Here is a 22,945-nt window from a genome sequence, read left to right as displayed (position 1 = left end):
ACTACTCCATGTGTGCTGGGCACCTATCACTGTCCCCCGGGGACATGCTGTAGTTTATTGTAAAGATTGTCCTGTTTTGTAGAAGGAACTATGTGCCCCTTCTCTGCTGTGTCGTCAATCTATGGTGCAGGGCCTGGTCCACAGTGGTACTTAGAAAATAGTTGTTAGGTGAAGGAATGAACGATAGTAGTTTTAAGTGAGCCCAAAGCCTTCATTCCTTTCCTATCTTCTGAGCTTTATTTGGTATTCTTTAAAGGAGCTCAGAGTCTGACACTGTTCTTCTGAGTATAATGCTCAGACCTTCATCAGTACCATATACTAGGTGTGTGCTAAAACTGGCCAACTGGCCCCACCCCAGATTGGTGAGTCAGGCAGAATCTCTTGGCCTGGGACCCTAGGAAATTGTACTTCTAATAATTCACCTGCAGGAAATGTTTTTCTTATAGACTACTAAAATTTGAAAACCATTGCTCTAATAGATGAACATTAACATAAATTGCAATAAAGTGGTAGGGAAAGAAGATAAAGTTGTGCCGTGATAAAAATATGCTCTGAAGTCTAAAATGCTCTGAAATCTGAAATTTGAGTGCCAGCAATGCTCAGAAGGTTTTAGTTTTTAGAGCATTTTGGATTTCAGATTGTTGGATTAGGGATTCTGAACCAGTAGAGTCTATGCTAAGAATTCATTCGTTCATACAATACTTACCAACACTTTCCCTGTGCCAGTCACTGTTGCAGATACTAATAATAGAATGGTCCTGAAGTCATGAGGCTTACAGCTGTTGAGATAGACTATAAGGATATGGTTGCGAATTTGGATCAGTGTATGAAGGAAGAAAGTAAAGCCTGTGTTATTGACATAGCAATGGGCAGAAGACAGTTCTTCTCTGAGGGAAGTTTATTCTGAGGCTGAAAAAATGAGAAGAAAGCCATCCATGTGCAGAGTCGAGGGTGGGGAGTAGAAAGAACATTCTGAAAAAGGGAACCCACATGGTGAGAGTTTGAGGAAGATAAGCACTTGGCCCCAACTGCAGAGCTAAGTGGCTGCAGCAAGGGACAATGGTAGGAGATGAAGCCAGGAAGGAAGCCAAGATGGTATCACAGGGCACACAGGCTCCACCAGCCCCACAGAGGATGCTGTGATGTCATTTGGTGTGCGGGGGAAGCCACTGAAACAATAAACACAGGCGTTGCGATGTGATCAATATGTGTGCTTTAGAAAGATGAGTCCATGCTCTGCAGAGGAGGTATCAGGAGGATGGGATCAGGGGAGAAAGAGAAAAGAGAGAGAGAGAGAGGAGAGGGAGGGAGGAAGGTGAGAGAGAGAGGGAGGGAGGGAGAGAAGAAAGAAAGTCCATCCCATAAGGGAACGATTCAGTCCAGGTGGCAGTGGCCTGCCTGGAAAGGCATTGTGACTGATGGAGGGCCATGAAGAGAAGCATTGGTGGACAGCAGAAAAGAGATCAGTTCTAAAGGGAGTGGGGGTGGTGAAGGGGTCAGGAAGGTTTCCATGGCTGAGGCAGAGGGTGACAGGGTGGGGCTTAGTGCATGTCTTCCTTGCTGCTATAACTGAATCCCATAGACTGGGTGATTAAAGAACAGAGGTTTATTTAGCTCATGGTTCTAGAGCCTGAGAAGTCCAAGAGCATGGCAACGGCATCTGCTGAAGGCCTTTGTTGCTGCATCATGCCAAAAGAGAGAGCATCACATGGCAGAGCAGCAAATGTGCTAGCTCAGTTCTTTGTTCCTTTTTTTTTTTTTTTTTTTAAATAAAGCCACTCATAAGGGCCCAAACCTCACAACTTCATCTAATCCTAATTACCTCCAAAACGCTCACCTCCAAAAACTGTTAACCTATTAATTTTGGGCTTGCATTTCCAACATGTGAATTTGGGGAAGATACATTCAAACTATAGCAGTGAGTGTTCCCAAGCAGGCTGAGATGGACAAGAGAAAGAAGAGGAAGGAAGGGCATTCCTTGGAGAGGACTCAGGGTGACAAGGCTCAAAGATACAAGCAGAATTCTGAATAATGCCTTGAAAATTGTAAGCTTATAATGAATGCTTGTTGGTATTTAGGTGTGTCTTAGGTAGGGAAGACATAAGCATAGAGGTTGGCAATGTGAACTGTAGAAGCAAAATACATTCCACCTCCTGGAGCCTGTTTCCTCACCACTTTATATTGGGCTTAATAATAACAGTATCTCTCTTAGTAGAGGTTTTGTGAGGAACAGATGTGATCACCCACAGAAGACACTTGGTGCAGTGCCTGACAGATGAACGCTCTCAATGAGCACTGGCAATGGTTGTTGTTCCGAGGCACTGAGTGGAAAAATGGCAGAATATTTGGACTTGGGGTCAGAGATTCAGCAAGGGAATCTTAGCCCTGAGATTGACAAGTTAGGTCAGCCAGAGTTTGTATATACTTGCTCCCTCAGTTTCTGCATCAGTAAAATAAGTAAATTACAACAATAATTGGTTTCTAAGCTTCTTTAGAGTTCTAAAATGCTCTAAGTCTACTATGTTGAAAATTAGCATCCAAATAAGACTTATATAATTCCTCACCTATACAATTTAAACTAGGTGAACCTTGTTTACTGGCATTGAAATAGCAATAGAAAATCAGCATGTACTCTATATGAAATTAAAAGAATTTGTTTCTATATGAAATCTAAAGTTATGAACAAAAGTATCCATTGGCTAAGTATGATCACAATCATGCCATCTAGTCTGGTATTAATATATAGAATTAATGAAAGAAAATAGACTCACTAAAAATAATTACAGTGGACTGAGATTATTTTGAGCCTTTTGGAAGGCTATTTTCATTATAATGAAGCAAATGAAACAAATCAATAGATTGAAAATGTTATTGTGACAATTTTCTCACTGAAGTGTACTTTTTTAAAGTCGTAACATGGACTGTAGGGTATTGAAGTCAGCATTTCTCAGGTTTTTAAAACAAAGAATTTGAAATCTGCTTCATTTGCTATAAAAATATGACCAAGATAGCTGCCCTTTCCTTCAGTTCCTCTGACATGAAATAATGTATCTTTATCTTACCTGACAGATGAATAAAAGTTTCAAGCCCAGTTATGTAATATACTAATTATAACATCTAACATTTGCTGGTGTGCTTTGTAACCAAATACTTTCTTTTGTTTTCAATTTAATCTCTGCAGCTCCAAGAAGCCTTTATGGCTGAGGGCTGAGGGCTCTGTAGGATTTAGAACTTTCTTAGGATTACTTCACTAAATAGATAAGGTGTCTTTGTTACATTATTTGGGATGGCTGAAGCCCATCAGCCAAAGAAACCAGAAACCCATAAATTACATTTATTTAACTCATTGGGGCAAAAAGAAAATGCATATCCATGAAGCCACTGGAAGAAGAAGTGAAAGGCTTAGCATAGATTTGGGCTTGTGGTAGGTGATTTTAAAAAACTTTTTTTTAGGTACAAAGACTAGTTTTCTTTGGGACTGGAGCTGGCTCAATTTGATGTCTTGGTCATTTTTATGTAGGAGGCAGCAAGACTAAATGGGGAACTAGATTGTCATCAATAAAGAAACTCATATTAGCTGAAGACATTTGAGTATTATTTTAAGTGAGAACATTTAGTTATTGAGTGGTGCAGAGTCCTCGTCTCTGTCTTCCTTCACACTTGATTGAAGATTTGCTTCTGTCTTGTTCCTTCATCACTGCATCACTTGTTCTTTGTCACTGAGTGTCTTGTATTCTGCAAAAGTTATTTGTGCTAGGTACAAACAGTCAAAACACTATGGCCGGGACTGTGGCTCAGTAGTAGAGCACTTGCCTAGCACATGTGGTGCACTGGGTTCAATCCTTAGCACCACATAAATAAATAAATAAAATAAAGGTACTGTGTTCATCTACAACTAAAACAAAACAAAACAAAAAACCATATGGCCTGGTAGCTAATGTTCTGGATTTTCTATTGTCTTTCCTCCTTCCTCCTTCCCGGTCTCATTTTCCTCTCACCCCACACTTTCTTCTTCCCTCAAGCAACTATCTAATTTCTTCCAAAGAACCATCAATCAATCATTAGATCCAGTGTTCTCCCATAGGGGAGTTTTAGCACAAGGAAGATTTTCAACCACTAAACAGTTACTTGACTTTAGGTAAATTACTTCTTCATTTTAGCCTGGCTTTTTTCATCTTTAAAAAAATGGTAATGGTAATTACCTTGTAGGGTGTTTGGAAAATTAGAATAATTTGTATAAAGTACTTGAAGTGCATACTCCAATGGCAAATAGTGACCACTATTTAAAGGCATAAGCATTTGTCAAAAATATTAATTTTCTTATATTTTATATTAGATTGTAGAAGGTCATAGAAAGTGGGAAGAGCCAGGCTTTCTAAATGTGATTCTCTGCCATTGGCTGTTAGTTATATGATGAAACTTTATATAGTTATTTTTGGTACATTTATTAAAAATGGAAAAACTAGATAACATTGTTTATACATCTAATTAGTGAAGAATATAAGATCACTTTAAGACTCTTAGCAGTTCATTAATCTAAATAATGAGATGCAGGCAAGGGTGTTTTATTTGTAGACTACAGAAAAAGTGGCTGATTAAGACCGTAAAGAAGAAATGGAAGACACAAAGAATTGTACTTGTAGAAAAAATGTTTTATAAGACACTTCTGCTGAAGGTTTTACTTTTTATTATGATTAAATTATAAGAGGAGCAGGTACTAAAATTAGCTCTGAATCAAAGAGTGGTTTGCGTTTTCATCTTTGTATTTTCCAGGTTTTCTACAGAAATATTACATTCATGATTAGAAGAAAAAAAGAAAAGAGAGCATTTTGTCTTATAAAAATCCAGTTTTTCCTGAAGTTGCTAGGCTTCTCAACCATGGTTACCAAAATCTTACACCACATGTATATACGTTCATGCATGCATGACCGCCTGTGCACATGCACACGTATTTCGTAATCCTTAGGCATATGCTAGACATTAAATGGTATTTGAGATTCAAGTTGAGAATTACTCAAGTGTGTATATTGCTGAGATACAGTGTAATCTTTTTTTTTCATTGTGTCTGTATTTGTTCTCTATAAGCATTAATAACTCTGTTCTTGGAAAAATACAATTGAAAAGCATCCTGCTAATGAAAAACTTTATTACAAATGACTCACTTTTTGTATGGTCTTTCTTTCTTTGTTTCCCCCTACTAACCTCACATTAGAAGTCTGGCCTTCATTTTCGACATACAGATAATACTGTCCAGTGGTTGAGAGCCATGGAGTCTATTGGACTACCCAAGGTAAGCCTTCACATACTGGATCCTGAACTGGTGAGACGAAAAGGTGGTGCAGAAACACCTCATTATGACAAATGATTTGGCAGACTGAACTATGTTAATGCAAGAATGAGAAATGTGAGAACCAAACAAAAATATTGAAAGGCTTATGCAAAGTAATAGATGGAAGAACTCAGAATGAGGTAGGGGTACAACATGACAGCAGCCAGGTGAAAGTGTGTATGCATAAACAAGATCAGAAGAAGCTTCAGCTCATAGATGGTTGATTTAAGATAGTCGACTCCTTTTTCTGTGTTCTGTTTATTCTTAAAAAATTCTAAGTCTCATTGTATCACTATAAATTATTATCAATTTGTTTTCCCAAATTATTATAAATCATACAATCACTTTAAATTTTAAAGTCTAGAGGCTTGTAGCTTTTATTCTTGAAAAGATCTTCATTGATTCTGTAAGGATTCAATGCTTGTTAAATTCAAGGAGCAAGTACTCTTAAGCTTGTGAGAGAAATAAATACCTTGGGGAAAGGAGAAATTTTATTTGATAAAAGTTATAGAGCTATTACTTGAACTTCTTATTTTGAAAGAACTATAAAATCACAGGAAGTTGCAAAAATAGTGCATCTATGTGTGTATCCTTCATTCAGCTTCATAACTGTACTACATAACTGTAGTACAGCATTAAGTTGATTCTGGGGTGTGAATGGACTTTATTCCATTTTCACTGTTCTCACATGCATTCATTTGTGAGAATGTTAGTGTGTAGATCTGTGCAGTTGTGGCCCATGAATAAATTTGTGTAGCCACCACCACAGTCAAGATACAGCTACCACAGAGAAGTGGTCTTTTATGCTGTATCCCTCCCACTGCCCAGTCCCTGTCAACCACTAATATGTTATCTACTACTAATTTTGTTACTTTGAGAATAACATGAAATGGAATCATACAGTAGACGAGGTTGACATTTTTACACTTGTTGTGTTATTCTTGAGCTCCATCATATGTATCAATAGCTCAATTCTTTGCATTGCTTAGTTGATACAACTATTTTAAGAGGGTGATTTAGGAGGGTTTCAGCTTGAGGAAAAGGCAATAGCTACCGACATATGAAGATCTGTGTTGTCTCCTGATTAAGCCAGATTTGCTGTTAAAAACACCCACCATGACCAAAAGGAAAAAAAAAAAAAGATTTCTTAATGTAAATTATGAATGCTTTTTTTTTTCATTATATTTCTGCTCATTTCTGTTTTAGCAGTCTCATTTTTCTTGAAATTATCAATCTTGTTTCTCCCACTCTTTTCTCCCTTCCTCTCCTCCCTCCCTCCCTTTCTTTTTCTCTCTCAGTACTAGAGATGGCATTTTATCCAGGGGCATTTTACCTCTGAATTACATCCCCAGCACTTTTTATTTTATTCTTCTACTTTGAGATAGGGTCTCACTAAGTTGCTTAGGGCCTCACTAAGTTACTGAGGCTGGCCTCAAACTTGTAATTCTCCTGCCTAAACCTCCTGAATTGCTGGGATTATATGTGTGTGCCATTATATGTGTGTACCTGGCCTAGTTTCCCTTCTCTTAAAGTGTCTAGAATATTAAATGCTATCCCTTTGGGGTACTAGTTGTCATATAGAATTCATATTTCTGGGTATTAAATGGGTCTGGGTGGTAAACACATTTGAATAGGATTTTTCTTAGTGAAGCAACATCTGATTAAGAAATTCAATAGATATGATTAAAACCTTTGTGAGCTTTGGGGCCAAACAAGTGATCTATAGAGCAGATTCTATTTTAATATTGATTGTTATCATGAAGTAATTGATACATTATATTTTAGGGCTGAGAGGCTAATAGTGTATTAGATTAACTTTGTCTGTGATTTACCCTTAATTTTTTTTAATTAATTCTGAGCTCAGCACCATGTAAGAGGCTGGAGACACAATACAACACTCTGGTTAATTGCAAGTTGATTCCATTTCCTTGCTGGAGGAAGATACATTTATGAGGATTTTCCAGAAGAAATATAAATATAGAAGGTTCCCATTTTTAAAAGGGGGATGGGGAGAGTTTAATAATACAGCAAGGTGTAGGGTGAGAATTGTAGTCGTTCTCTACTTACATAGAGCTTTAAACCTAGCTCTTCTGAATCGAGAAGCCTCTTTTCACTGACACTGATAGAAAATATTAAAAGTAAAGCTCGAAGGGCCTTTGAAAACTTCCCAGGCTACAGACATTTCTTTAAGTGTGTAGAAACTACACATTGTTAGCTTGAGAAACTGCTTTATTCTTTTCTCTGCTTTTTTCAATGTCCAATAGAAAATTGCCCTTGGATATTAAATACTACCATCTTGCATACGATGTTAGTTTTTATGTCAAATTGTGTAAAATATTTACTGAAAGCAAGCGACATTTATGTTTAGTCTCAACATTGTAAGTTTCAAGCCTAATTATTCATTTTTGCATTGCTTAGGAACAGAAAAGTTAGTGTCCCCTTTGAAATATGTTTCTGATTTAGTTTTTTTTAAGTTTAAGAAAAACAGTGTGAATCTGTGTATTGTGTCCATCTACAACTAAAAATATTTTTTTAAATCCTTGATGCTCAGACCTTTCAATCTAGCAATTCCATATTTAGATGATTATCTAAAATAAGAAATCAGATACTCAAAATGCCAGTGCATTCACTGCAGTGGCTTCGAATAAGGAAAAAATTGGGAACCAAACAAATGTTCAGCCACAGGGAATGGTTAAGCTATGGTTCAAAAATATGAAAGAATCGTATGCATTTGCTAGATATAGTACTATTAAAGAATTATAAAGAGGACGTTTAATTGTCATCTTCTATTAAGTATTTTGAATAGCTTTAGATATATACAATTTTGTTTTCATGTATACATAAACATAAGAAAAAAGAGACTCATAGAAAAAAAAACAGTAAAAGTATAGGTGGGATTATAGGTATTTTTCCTTTATACTTCACTTTCTAGATTTTATTCAGTGGAAAGGTGTTACTTTAAGTGGAAACAAAAACCCATGTGTGAGTGTTGTGTATGAATGAACTCATATTCATAGAACTATGTACCAACTTTTAAAAAATATGTTTTTATTAGTTGTTGATGGACCTTTATTTAGTTTATTTATTTACATGTGGTGCTGAGAATCGAACCCAGTGCCTCACACGTGCTAGGCAAGTGCTCTACCACTAAGCCCCAGCCCCAGCCCAATGTATCAACTTTTTATTTTTTTATTTTTATTTTTATTTTTTAGTTGTAGTTGGACACAATACCTTTATTTTATTTATTTTTATGTGGTGCTGAGGATCGAACCCAGGGCCTCGCATGTGCTAGGCAAGCGTTCTACCTCTAAGCCACAACCCCAGCCCCCAATTTTTTAATAATGTAATAAAGTGGCTGAAAGAAGGCCACTTTCTCAGGCCTATGAGAAGTCACAGGAGTGAGGGTACAGAGAGAAACACTGCCACCCATGACTGTGGACCCAGCCATGTGGAAAGGCTGACTGTGAACCTCACCCCTCCTCTTTTGGCCCCAAAGTGGCATGCGGAGAGGCAGGGAACTGGGTGCGGGACTGGTCTGTCTGTAGAGCAAGATGAAGCCACAGTTGAGAGGCTTCTCTGCACTGGAACAAATATAGAATACCCAGGCCAATCAGTGTAGGAGTATCTGGGGAGTTAAATTGATTGTGAGAAGCAACACATAATAAACACGTTGTCTCTTTTGTTTTCCAGATATTTTATCCAGAAACAACAGATGTCTATGATCGGAAAAACATACCAAGAATGATATATTGCATTCATGCCCTCAGGTGGGGAAAAAAAAATAAAGCTAAGAGACTTCTTAGGAAGTAGATTTAAAATAAAACTACAATTTCAATTGTGAAAGCTCTTAAGCAACTTTAATAATCTGAAATTTTTTTATTAAATTCAGTTTTGAAACTAATAGTATAAAATTCAATAGTTGCCACATAAACACCATCCTTGAACTTAAAAAAATAGAAAAAAATTGTTTTGTCTTTTAAAAGTATGGTTCAAAGTATAAAACCAAAAAGTGAATCAAAGACCTTTAAGTAAAACAAGGAGAGAAATTTAAGTGGAAACTTAAAGGAATCCAATAATAATGTGCTACTACGTTCTTGAGTTATAATCTAGTTTGTAAAAATGTAACTGAAATATATGAAATGAGCCACTACAATAGTCATTATGATTCTTCTTTGATTCTTCTTAAAATTATCAGTGTGATTCAATTTTTACCATCTATTAAGAAAATCCAGTATAAGGACAGTTTTTGGTTTTTTTTTTTTCTTTCTGTTTAATAGAACTTGTACTGTAAGGATAAGAAAGAAACACAGAAGTTGCCCTAAATTAGATAAATCAAGACACATTCATTGTTTTATAGCAGTTTTTTATAATGAATGAAAATGTTGAAATTCTATTGTTTCAAAAATGATTTTTGTCTTGTTGGCTTGGAAGGAACTGTGATTTCTTTATTAATAAGATGCTAACTAAAAATGATTCTAAAAAATCCAGCTTGTAGCTATTGTCTTGTGTGAACACAGGTAATGGTTGGAAGACTTCATGTTTAATGAAATTTTAAATTCCTTTTATAACATCTGCCTTGTGTTTATATCACTAGAAGTCATTTTCCTGGCAAGATATTCTGCCTTGGGGTTTATGTTAACTTCTTCCTGGCTCTTTTCCTCTCCAAAGGAAAAGGTTTCTATAATAATTCATTGCAATGCTGGTCTTCTAGAGAAAAATTTTGATTATGTCATATAGTTTGACTTTCCCCCGAGTCATTACTTATGAGACTTCTTTGGAAGATGATAGTTGGTAGAAATATAGACCAAATGAAGGTGACTTTGCTATGATTTTTAAAATTCTAATATCTTTAAATAATGTGGGAAGAACCATTCTTGCCTTACTCCTCCTATGGGGCTAAAGTATTATATGTCAACAGGTTTTCACAAAGCTTCTTGGGTACTTGTCTTGAAAGATATTTTCAACTGTGTTGCTTATATTCCTTATCAAACACTTTTCAGAGCTTAAAATGATCATTTAACACTGTATGTAGCACCGTTTTTGTGACTTGCTAAGCCAGCCACCTTGAATTAATGGCATTATCATATCTATGCTTCATGGTGCTAATCTCCAAATCTGTAGCATTCTTGTGGGGTGTCTCATGGAAGTGTATGTTCATTTTCTAAAGTAGACACTGGGGATGTTCACGTTCAGCAACTTATAAAGAAATGGTGTGCTAAGTTCCTTTCTGGTGGTATCACTGTTCTAAAGTTCTATAAAATGGCACCAAGGCTTACAGATGTATGTTTGCTATAGTTTTATCAATGACTTGAACAACTTGGTAAACAAAGAATGAGCAACTTCTTACGTACTATTGCCAATTGCATGCAAATGTTGATGTAATGTTTTCTGGAAACTTGTTCTCCGTTACTCATCTTGGAGGGTTCCATTATTTTTTGTCAGTCTTGGAGGGGATTCCTTTTGGGTCCTGTCACTTGCTAGATCTGACCTTAAGTAGGAACTCTCTTTGAAAGCAACATTAATTTAGTAAATAACATTCCCTGGGAGAATATCCTTTACTTTTTCTCTGTACTCTGTGGCTACCTCTCACTATGGAACTGAGAAATCGAAAGTGTTTCTAAAGATATTTTTGTCAAAACTTTTCCCTGCCACAGTTTAGAATGCATACAATCACTCATGTGAGGCTTGTTTTCGGCTGTGTTGGACAAGACACATTTGGAAACAGGGTAGCATGATCCTTGAATTAAGTATGGCAAATTTGCCCTTGCAGCACAGTTAGAAATGGTGCTGAAAATGAGCAAACATGTACAGAGTTATCATTACCTGGCAGAGAATTAGGCAAGTTGGAAATTCTGATTATAGCTCAAGAGCTAGGAGAAAAATTGCTCCAGGTAGTTAAGCTTGCTAGGCCCTGCTCTCCTCCTGCCCCAGCCTGTGAGCCTGACTTAATCTACAGAGTTAGCTCGTGGCCCTGACCAAACTTGTCTCCTGTTCCCTGTCATCTTGATTTGGGCTTTACAACCCATAATCCCCTGGGTTTCTTGCCCTGACTTCCTCTCTGTGTCTGTTTTCCCTTTTCCTGCCCACCCCTCACCTCTTTCATCTTATTTCTGACCCCAGTCTCTTTGCCTATATCATTCATTGAACCCTTTGTCAGTCTAGCTTGGTGTTCTCAAGCTGGACTCCAGAGAATGTCACAACAGCAGCCCCAGGGCAAATTCTCAAGCTCTGGCCCACATAGAGTGACTTACCTTCATGGTGGGTGGCCTTATACTTTTCCCCAGGAAATGTTTATCTTTTTCTTATTTTTTTAAAGTAACATATGCTCATTGTGAAAAAATTGGAAAATTTGGAATGTCAAAAGAAAAAGTTACAACACCCACTATCTCAATACCAAGTGAAAACCACTGTTACTATTTTGGTGATTGGACTTAAAATCTGTATATGGCATGTTTTCCTTTTGTGGCTTCTTTTGGAATGTTTCTAAAGTCTGTGTATGAAAAGGAGCCAGTTCAAGAAATGAGAGTCTTGCTAACTAGTTACTACACTTTTTTTTTTTTTTTTTTTTGGTGTCTGGAGGCCTTCCAAACATGGAGGGGGAAAAACACTTGTGTGTAATGTTGTTTAATACTCAATTTATTTTTAAAGACTTAAGTGGTTCACTTTTTAAACTTTAGTTATAAAATTGGATATAAATAATTTACATAATTATGTGATGTTTAAAAACAATCGATGTAATTTTTTTTTAATACTTCAAGTACCTTAAAGAACAGATGACATGCCCAGATACATTTTATATACTTACCACATTGGAACCTATTCAGAAAGATCCACACCTCAAGTTTCTCTCATTTGGACATTTCCTAGAGTTGTTTGTTATTTTGCTACTTAACCAGAGATAACATGATATTAGCACCACCAGAAACACAAGGATACCCCTTCAAACTTGCTGTGATTACAGATTTGGTTTCAACTGAACCTATCAATGTTGCTGAGAACATGGAACCTCTTTAGGTTCTTCTCCCAAGGTGAGTCAGACCTTGGCCACCAGTATTATCCTGAGCTTAAGTCAGTCCGATTTTTTTTTTTATTATTTGTAAGTACATGACTTTCAGGTTAGATTCTTATTTACAATCTGGTGCCCCCACCCCTATTGCCCTGCAATGATTTACTTCCTGTCTCGCTTGGCCAATTTTATACAATCCATTGTCCTGTCATAATGATGTATTGGCTTGACCTGTGAACATTATTAAAAGCTTATGTATGCCTTTTTCATTTTTTATTGAGATTAGTTGGACTGTCTAGAGGTTTGCATCTCCTGGGAGACAAAGGATTGACTCTACCCAATGCTCTTTAGGCCATTTGGCTGATTTATCATTTAGGATCGTGTTTATAGGTCCTCTCTGCTTCATTATTGACTGTGAACATTAGTGCCAGACTCTCTCTCTCCACCTGACTATTTTTGTCACCACCTATACTCTACAGCCTTTCCTTATCTTGGAATACTTCTTTTGTTTTTTTGGAACTGTTTGGCTTACTCAGAGTTCTTGATCTTTATTCTTTCCTATTATATATATATAGGAAACAAGTACGTATCTGTATTCCATAAATAGATGTAAAATCAACAAGTAGGTTTTAATAACACTCCCCTTTTAGAAATCAAAACAAATAATTATGCATGGGCTGTTCTCTTTTTTGTGTAACAACTTCCTTTCTGTACTCTGCATATTATTCCGTGGATTATTGCTTTGAACTTCTGGCTTTCCACAGACTTAAGCAAGATCATTGTCTTCTTTTTTGATGGACCAGATTGCTTCAGTTCAGTCAGGCAGACCTCTTTCTGGCAGCTCCCTAGAGCACTGCCCCTGGTGTTCCTTGAAATATACTTGCCTATGTTTTCAACCAGATTTCCATATACTATTTCTGATTCTTCTTGCTTTAAGAAACAGAATCATCTACTCTCCAAGGAATCCCTTTAAAGTCATGTGTTCATATTGGTATTTCTAGCTTAACATAATTAGGGAGCTGGATTCTGTTTTTCTTAACTATAAAATCTATTTGCCTATTAAGATTTTGCTACACTGACAACCACAAACTAAAAATTTGTCTGCCTCCTCTCTGTGTAAGGATAACTGTTCCAGATTCTGTATCTGTGTTCAGCAGTCTGGTTTTTAAGTGCATTGATGATGCTGAGATGGCACACATTCAGGGCTTGCATTGTGATGAAAACAGCTGTGGCAGACCTACTTCTGGTTGACCAGCTGTTCCAAATACCCTGACTGCTTTCTTTGTGGAAGAGGGCTCCTCTCCCCAGCGATCCTGCACAGTCAGGTGGCTGTGTGGTCCACTAGGTTGGCTTTGAAGATATTCCTCAGGAATTTGTCACTTACTGGGATACAAGGAAACTAGCTATGGCCCCCTTCTCCCTCCCAGGACAAATATATATTACCCTTTTTAAAAATAAACCCTGCTTTATATGCTTGCTTTGGTGTACGTCTCTAATGTTATACTTCAACATGTGTGGAAGCAGGTTATTGTTACCAATAGCTGGCGCTATCACTCTCCCCAGCAATTGTATACAGTCAGGTGGCTGTGTGGTCTACCAGGTTGCCTTTGAATGTGTTCCTCAGTAATTAATGCATAACTTTCCTAGTCTCAACACTCCATTCTCCCAGAACCCTTTTTCTCTCTAAGAAACCAGTTGAACTGTTTCCTCACTAAAATATCAAATTGATTGTATCTCTTACAACACATATATTTGCATTTCTGAACAAGGTGTCTAGAGACAAAGTCCTAGTCTAAAGTGTATAGGAAATAGGAATCTTAATCTTAGGGAAAAAAAATCTACCGAGTATAAAAAATACTAACCACATGTAGCTCTTCAACTCTGAACTTATTAAGTACCTCTTATTAGAAAATTGTATTTATCCTATATTTCCAGGACAGACTAATCCTGTATTCTCAGGAGGGATATCTGGAGATGGCAGATATCTGGAGATGGGATGAAAGTGAAGCTTTTTTTTTTAATTGTAGATGGACACAATATCTTTATTTGTTTATTTTTTATGTGATGCTTAGGATCGAACCCAGGGCCCCACACCTGCAAGGCAAGCACTCTACCACTGAGCTACAGCCCCAGCCCCAAGGCAGGCATCTTTTAAGTCACTCCTTGCTCAAAATCCTCCCCATGTCCCAGATGGAGCATCCTCTCTCTTGCTCTTCCCATCCGAATTAATACTGTGACTAACCTTTCTGTCTTACTCATATCCAAGTTCTTTCAAGCAGAAAACTGTTCTGTTTCCTAACATAGCACATACACCTTTGATTGCAACTTGAAATCTCTAAAATTTATGTTTTTCACTTTTCATAATTTAACTGAATTAATATCCTATGATAAGGCTGCCTCAGGATTTCTTTTGTATAGGATTAAAAATTAGGTGTAGAAAACTAGATTTTGACATGATACTGGCAGTTGCATAATGTGATTAAAATGGAAAAAATAATCTGGTACAATAGATAAAACCATTTCAAACCTGGAGTCAGTGAGGGAAAATAGTAAAAGATTCTATGTGTTGAAAGAGGAAACTACTATGGTAAGTTGTCAGTTAAGTGTCTACAAAGGACAATTTACTTAATATAGTAGTGACAATAAAAAAAAAAAAGGTGACATTGATGGAGCTTTTAACCATATTTCTCCATGGCTCGAAGTACTTCACAAGTGTAATCTAATTTAATCTTCACAGCACCACATATACTCTTGTCACCACCTATACTTGTGGTAGGTACTATTATTAGTTTCATTTGTAACCAAGGCAGTAGTAGCCGGAAGGTTGCCTAAGGTCACATGATTAGTAAATGATGGACTTGAGATTCAAAATCAGGTGTATAATAACTGAACGTGTGCTAGTACCCATTCAGCTGGCCATCGACTTCAGAGAGAGCCAGACATTTCCTCATTATTAAGAAAACTAATAGAACAGTGGCATCAGACTTGAACATACCTGTTTAGAGAACTATCACCTTTTTGGAGAGAAGTAATAGTTTTAAGAGGTTATCCCCCTAATTACCTGAAAAATACCAAAGGCTGATGTCTATGTAGTCAGTTTCCTATTCTTTCTCCCAGCTATTTTTACATTTAAAGTGAAAATTGTAAATGTTTGAAATAATTTCTAAAAATAAAAAAGTTATAGCCAAAACACTTAAAATGCAGAATCATAGAGCTTGAAAACTGTAAGAACCTTGGCTTGGGAAGTTTTTTTTTTTTTTTTGTCCAGATCATAGTTGCATATCCAGATATTGCCAGTTTGGGGGCTGGGGCCAGGGCTTCTGATTGTAGTCCTGTGGTCTCTCTGGTGTGCCATGAGGCTTTGATTTACAAACATTCATCCCACATGTTATGGCCCAAAATGAGCTGCACATGATGTGATCCAGAAGAGCTGAAATAAACCCAAATCCTGCCTTTTAAGTTTGCATTTCATTACTGTAGGAACTTTAAATGCATATATTTAAAGTAATAGAAAAAACTCTAATCATAATTTTTCTTTTTAAATTTTTTTTTTAAATTTTTAAATTGTAGATGGACATAATACCCTATTTTTTATTTTTACATGGTTCCAGGGATCAAACCCAGTGCCTCAAGCATGCTAGGCAAGCACCGTACCACTGAGCCACAACCCTGGCCCTAATCATAATTTTTCTATCTTTTCTTCATTACTTTCCAGACTTTCACTAATATCTTTTGTACAGATAGGAGTACCTGGGCCAGTGAGGCTTTAGCTACTTCAAGACAGCCGCTCTGTTGCCAGCCTGTTTCTGTGATAAGAGGCTCCCTAGTTCACACCAAGTGCTTTCTTATATACAGAAAGTGTTGGTGACATTAATTCCACGGCTCCTGCCTTTTATATTGGCTGTTAGGCACTAAGAGGTACTTAATAAGTTCAGAGTTGAAGAGCTACATGTGGTTGGTATTTTTTTTTATATTCGGTAGATTTTTTTCCCCTAAGATTAAGACCCTGTTTCCTATACACTTCAGGTAATAAATGACCTCATTTCAATTTAAGTGCTTAAGAAGGAGCAGTTTGCTGTTGCCAATTTTTTTTTTTTGGTCCTGGGAATTCAGGATAAATACAATTTATACAATTTTCTAATAAACATTTACCCCTTTGAATGATCTGCTTGGAAGTACCTATATACAACCTTCACTATAAAACTCCTGCACTGTGAAAAGTGATCTCTTTAAAGCTAACAGTTTAAATTTCAACATCAGCAATAATAAATGTTGAAAAACAAAGTCAAATAGAAAATATACACCTAAAATGAGGTGTTTTTTTTTGTTTTGTTTTCCAAATTGATACTAGTTTAAGAAAATCTTTGATTTAAATTTAGAAGCAGACTCTTCCATCCAAAAAGCTAACTTTCCAGCACCACCTTGTGGTGACTTTTAGTTGGATTAAGTTGTTTGCTTATTGTGAAATGTATATTAATGTTACAGTGTACAATGGAGAAGTAGAAAGTATAATTGGAAAGAGGTACCTAATTATTACCAAAAGGGAAAATGAACACTTTTGTTAAGTATAAGTATTCCTTTATTTCATATTGCCAACAAACCTATGTTTTTTGTTTTTGTTTGGAGACAGGGTCACTGTATGTTAACCAAAATGACCTCAAACTTTGGTCTCAAGTGATCCTCTTACCTCAGCCTACTGAGTAGCTGAGATTACAAACATGTGCCACCCCACTCAGCTAATCCTGTTTCATGGCAGCCAAAACACCTTTATTTTAGGGATAGTATAGTAGAGAAAAATATTTTTTATATGAGACATTCTATAAATACTAATTAAGTGAATGAATGAACAGGACATAATGTGAACAAAGTTATATCAAGATGATTAAGAACAGCTGTCTTACCCCTTTCCAAAAAGGACATGAAACTTTTATTTATTTATTTATTTACACAAGATCAAAGTATTTATTTGATAAATTTGGACAACAATTTAATTTAAAATTCATTGTCAAGAATACTATGGGAACCAGAGAGAATTAAACATAAAAACCTAGATGAAGTGGGAAGTTTTGTGAAAAAACTTAAAATAAAAAATTTGGTATCAGAGAAAAGAATACAATTTCTTTTTTTACAAAAAAAATTGTAAAGGCTAATAACAACTGAAAATATTAAATTTGATCAAATTCTTCCCTTGCCCCAGAAACTGCTGACATTGACAATATTATATCGAAAAATTCTACCAAACTCCTACTTATGTAGCTCCTATTTTGCACAATCTGTTGCAGAAAATAAGCTTCCAAACTCATTTTCTGAAGTCAGTTAATAACCTTCATACCAAAACAGAGCAAGTAAATTATCATCAAAGAAAATGACAGACTGATTTCATGGTGAACATACATTCAAAAATCAGAGATGGAATAGTAGATAATTAAACCAATAATATTTTTCTTTTTTATTATAATTTGTTATTACAATGCATTACAATTCATATTACACATATGAAACACAATTTTCATATCTCTAGTTGTATATAAAGTATATTCACTCCATTCGTGTCTTCACACATGTATTTAGGGAAATGATATCCATTTCATTCCATCATCTTTTTTATCCCTATGCCCCCTGCCTTCCCCTCCCACCCCTTTGCCCTATCTAGAATTCCTCTAATCTTCCCATGCTCCCCTCCCAACCCCACTATGAATCAGCCTCCTTATATCAGAGAAAACATTTGGCATTTTTTTTTTTGAGATTGACTAACTTCACTTAGCATTATATTCTCCAACTCCATCCATTTACCTGCAAATGCCAAGATTTTATTCTCTTTTATTGCTGAGTAATATTCTGTTGTGTATATATACCACATTTTCTTTATCCATTCATTTACTGAAGGGTATGTAGGTTGGTTCCACAGTTTAGCTAATTAAATTGTGCTTCTATAAGCATTGATGTGTCTGTGCCCCTGTAGAATGCTGTTTTTAAGTCTTTTGGATATACACCGAGGAGAGGGATAGCTGGGTCAAATGGTGGTTCCATTCCCAGTTTTCCAAGGAATCTCCATACTGCTTTCTATATTGGCTGCACCAATTTGCAGTCCCACCAGCAGTGTATGAGTATGCCTTTTCCCCCACATTCTCGCCAACACTTATTGTTGTTTATGTTCTTAATAGCTGCCGTTCTGACTGGAGTGAGATGAAATCTTGAGTATTTTTGATTTGCATTTCTCTAATTGCTAGAGATGTTGAACATTTTTTCATATATTTGTTGATTGATTGCATATCATCTTCTGAGAGGTGTATGTTCAGTTCCTTGGCTCATTTATTGATCAGGTTATTTGATTTTTGATGTTTAGCTTTTTGAGTTCTTTATATATCCTAAAGATCAGTGCTCTATCTGATGTGTGAGCGGTAAGGATTTGCTCCCAAGATGTAGGCTCTCTATTCACCACCTCATTGATTATTTCTTTTGCTGAGAAGAGGCTTTTTAGTTTGAATCCATCCTATGTATTGATTCTTGATTTTAATTCTTGTGCTATAGGAGTCTTATTAAGGAAGTTGGGCCTAATCTAACATGATGGAGATTGGGGCCTACTTTTTCTTTAATAGGCACAGTGTCTCTGGTTTAATTCCTAAATCTTTGATCCAAGTTTTGTGCATGGTGAGAGAAAGAGCTTTAATTTCATTTTGTTGCATATGGATTTCCAGTTTTCCCAGTACCATTTGTTGAAGAGGCTGTCTTTTCTCCAATATATGTTTTTGGCACTTTTTTCTAATATAAGATAACTGAAATTATGTGGGTTAGTCTCTGTGTCCTCTACTCTGTACTATTGGTCTGTAGGTCTATTTTGGTGCCAATACCATGCTGTTTTTATTACTATTGCTCTGTAGTATAGTTTAAGGTCTGGTATACTGATGCCACCTGCTTTATTCTTCTTGCTAAGGTTGCTTTGGCTTTTCTGGGTCTCTTATTTTTTTCAGATAAATTTCATGAACCACTTTTTCTATTTTTATGAGGAATGCCATTGGGATTTTGAATGGGAATGCATTTAATCTGTACAGTGCTTTTGGTAGTATGGTTATTTTTTCAATATTAATTCTGCCTATCCAAGAACAAGGTAGATCTTTTCATCTTCTAAGGTCTTCTTTAATTTCTTTCTTTATCATTCTGTAGTTTTTGTTTTAGAGGTGTTTCACCTCTTTCATTAGGTTGAATTCCAATGTATTTAATTTATTTTTTTTGAGGCTATTGTAAATGGGGTAGTTTTCCTCATTTCCCTTTCAGTGGATTTGTCACTGATATACAGAAATGCCTTTGATTTATGAGTGTTGATTTTGTATTCTGCTACTTTGCTGAATTCATTTACTAGTTCTAGAAGATTTCTGGTGGAATGTTTTGGGTCTTCTAGGTATAGAATCATATCATCTGCAAATTAGTGATAATTTGAGTTCTTCTTTTCCTATCCATATCCCCTTAATTTCTTTCATCTATCTAATTGCTCTGGCTAGTGTTTCAAGAACTATGTTAAATAGAAGTGGTGAAAGAAGGCATCTCTATCTTGTTGCAGTTTTTAGAGGGAATGCTTTCATTTTTTTCTCCATTTAGAATAATGTTGGCCTGAGGCTTAGCATAGATAGCTCTTATGATGTTGAGATATGTTTCTGTCATTCCTAGTTTTTTAGTGTATGGGTGCTATATTTTGTTGAATTTTTTTTCTGAATCAATTTAGATGATCATATGATTCTTATCTCTAAGTCTATTCATGTGATGAATTATGATTATTGTTTCCATATGTTGAACCAACCTTGCATCCCTGGGATGATCGTGGTGCACTATCTTTTTGATATGTTTTTGTATTTGATTTTCCAGAATTTTACTGAGAATTTTTGCATCTATTTTCGTTAGTGATATTGGTCTTAAATTTTCTTTCTTTGCCTGGTTTTGGAATCAGGGTGATATTGGCTTCATAGAATGAGTTTGGAAGTGCTCCCTCTTTTTCTCTTTTGCAAAATAATTTGTAGAACATAGGTATTAGTTCTTCTTTTTAGGTCTTGTAGAACTCGGCTATGTATTCATCTGGTCCTGGGCTTTTCTTGGTTGGTAGGCTTTTGATGGTGTCTTCTATTTCCTTGCTTGAAATTGATCTGTTTAAATCATGTATATCATCCTGATTCAATTTGGGCAACTCATATGCCTCTAGAAATTTGTTGATGCCTTCAATATTCTCTATTTTATTAGAGTACAAATTTTCAAAATAATTTCTAATTATCTTGTGTATTTCTGTAGCATCTGTTGTGATATTTCCTTTTTCATCATGTATGTTAGTGATTTGAGTTTTTATTCTCCTTCTCTTAGCATGGCTAAAGGTTTGTCAGTTTTACATATTTTTTTTCAAAGAACCAACTTTTTGTTTTGTCAATTTTTTCAATTGTTTCTTTTGTTTCAATTTCATTGATTTTAGCTCTGATTTTAATTATTTCCTGTCTTCTACTGCTTTTGGCTTTGATTTGTTCTTCTGTTTTCTAGGGCTTTGAGATGTAGTGTTAGGTCATTTATTGACTTTTTTATCTTATAAGGAATGAATTCCATGCAATGTACTTTCCTCTTAGTACTGCCTTCATAGTGTCCCAGAGATTTCAATATGCTGTATTAGTATTCTCATTTACCTCTAAGAATTTTTTTATCTCCTCCTTGATGTCTTTTGCAACCCATTGTTTATTTAGTAGCATATTATTTAGTCTCCAGGTGTTAGAGTAGTTTTTTATTTTATCATTAATTTTTAATTTCATTCCATTGTGATCTGATTGAATGCAGGATAGTATCTCTACTTTTTGTATTTCTTAAGAGTTGCTTCGTGACATAATATGTGGTCTATTTAGAGAAGGATCCATGTGCTGCTGGGAAGAAAGTGTATTTGAGAAAAAAGAAAGTGTATTTGAGAGAGAAGAAAGTGTATTTGAGAGAGAGAGAGAATTTTTTTAATATTTATTTTTTAGTTCTCGGCGGACACAACATCTTTGTTTGTATGTGGTGCTGAGGATCGAACCCGGGCCGCACGCATGCCAGGCGAGCGTGCTACCGCTTGAGCCACATCCCCAGTCCTGTATTTGCTTGTTGAAGGATGAAATATTTTATATATGTCAATTAAGTCTAAGTTATTGATTGTATTATTGAGTTCTTTAGTTTCTTTGTTCAGCTTATGTTTGGAACATCTATCCAGTGATGAAAGAGGTGTGTTAAAGTCACCCAGAATTATTGTGTTGTGGTCAATTTGACTCTTGAACTTGAGAAGAGTTTGTTTGATGAACATAGATGCTCCATTGTTTGGGACATATATATTTATAATTGTTATGTCTTGTTGGTGTATGGTTCCCTTGAGCAGTATGAAATGTCCTTCTTTGTCCCTTTTGATTAACTTTAGCTTAAAGTCTACTTTATTTGATACAAGGATGGAAACCCCTGCTTGCTTCCACAGTCCATGTGAATGGTATGATTTTTCCTAATCTTTCACTTTCAGTCTATGTATGTCTTTTCCTATGAGATGAGTCTCTCAGAGGCAGCATATTGTTGGGTCTTTTTTTTTTTTAAATCCAGTCAGCCCATGTCTTTTGATTGGTGAGTTTAGGCCATTAACATTTGGGTTACAATTGATACATGATTTGTATTTCCAGCCATTTTTGTTATTTAACTTGACTTGGTTTTTCCTTTGATTAGCTTTTCCTTTAGTGTAATACCCCCCTCTGCTGATTTTCATTGTTGTTTTTCATTTCCTCTTCATAGAATATTTTGCCAAAGATGTTCTGAGTGCAGATTTTCTAGCTATAAATTCTTTTAGCTTTTGTTTATCATGGAAAGTATTCAAATCTAATGTTTAATTTTCCTGGATATAAAATTCTTGGTTAACATTCATTTTCTTTCAGAGCTTGATATATGTTGTTCCAGGATCTTCTAGTTTTCAGGGTCTGGGTTGAAAATCTGCATATAACCTAATTGTTTTCCCCCTATATGTAATCTGATTCCTTTCTCTTATGGCTTTTAATATTCTCTCCTTATTCTGTATGTAAGGCATTTTCATTATAATGTGCCTTGGTGTGGATTTTTTGTGATTTTGTACATTTGGTGTCTTGTAAGCCTCTTGAATTTGGTTTTCCAATTCGTTCTTCATGTTTGGAAAATTTTCTGATATTATTTTGTTGAATAGATTGTTCATTTCTTTGGTTTGGACCTCTATGCCTTCCTCTATCCCAATAACTCTTAAATTTGGTCTTTTTATGCTGTCCCATATTTCTTAAATGTTCTGCTCATGGTTTCTTACTATTTTCACTGTGTGGTCCACATTCTTTTCAAGATTATATATTTTGTCTTCATTGTCTGAGGTCCTGTCTTCCAAGTGGTCTAATCTGTTGGTGATGCTTTCAGTTGATCTTTTAATTTGGTTTATTGTTTCTTTCATTTCAAGGATTTCTGTTTGGTTTTTCTTTAGAACCTCTATCTCCCTATTGAAGTGATCTTTTGCTTCCTGCATTTGCTTATGTAGCTTTTTGTCAAAATGATCTTTTGCTGCTGTATTTGCTCTCTTATATTATCCTTTAATTCACAGAACATTTTAATTATGTATA

At 35.7% G+C, this 22,945-nt stretch overlaps 1 protein-coding gene across 1 annotated transcript in view; it reads left to right on the top strand.

Moving 5' to 3' along the window:
* Iqgap2 (IQ motif containing GTPase activating protein 2) overlaps positions 1–22,945 on the top strand; it is a 285,734-nt gene that overhangs the window by 142,511 nt on the left and 120,278 nt on the right. Inside the window, exons 4-5 of the mRNA XM_026404122.2 lie at positions 5,213–5,290; positions 9,020–9,096. Coding sequence (XP_026259907.1) covers positions 5,213–5,290; positions 9,020–9,096 — 155 coding nt within the window. The remainder of the gene's footprint in view (positions 1–5,212; positions 5,291–9,019; positions 9,097–22,945) is intronic.

This window comes from Urocitellus parryii, chromosome 1 (genome assembly GCF_045843805.1).
Source record: "Urocitellus parryii isolate mUroPar1 chromosome 1, mUroPar1.hap1, whole genome shotgun sequence".
NCBI lineage: Eukaryota > Metazoa > Chordata > Mammalia > Rodentia > Sciuridae > Urocitellus > Urocitellus parryii.
The sequence above is the reverse complement of the archived record's forward strand: the minus strand, read 5'-3'. Positions and strand labels throughout refer to the sequence as shown.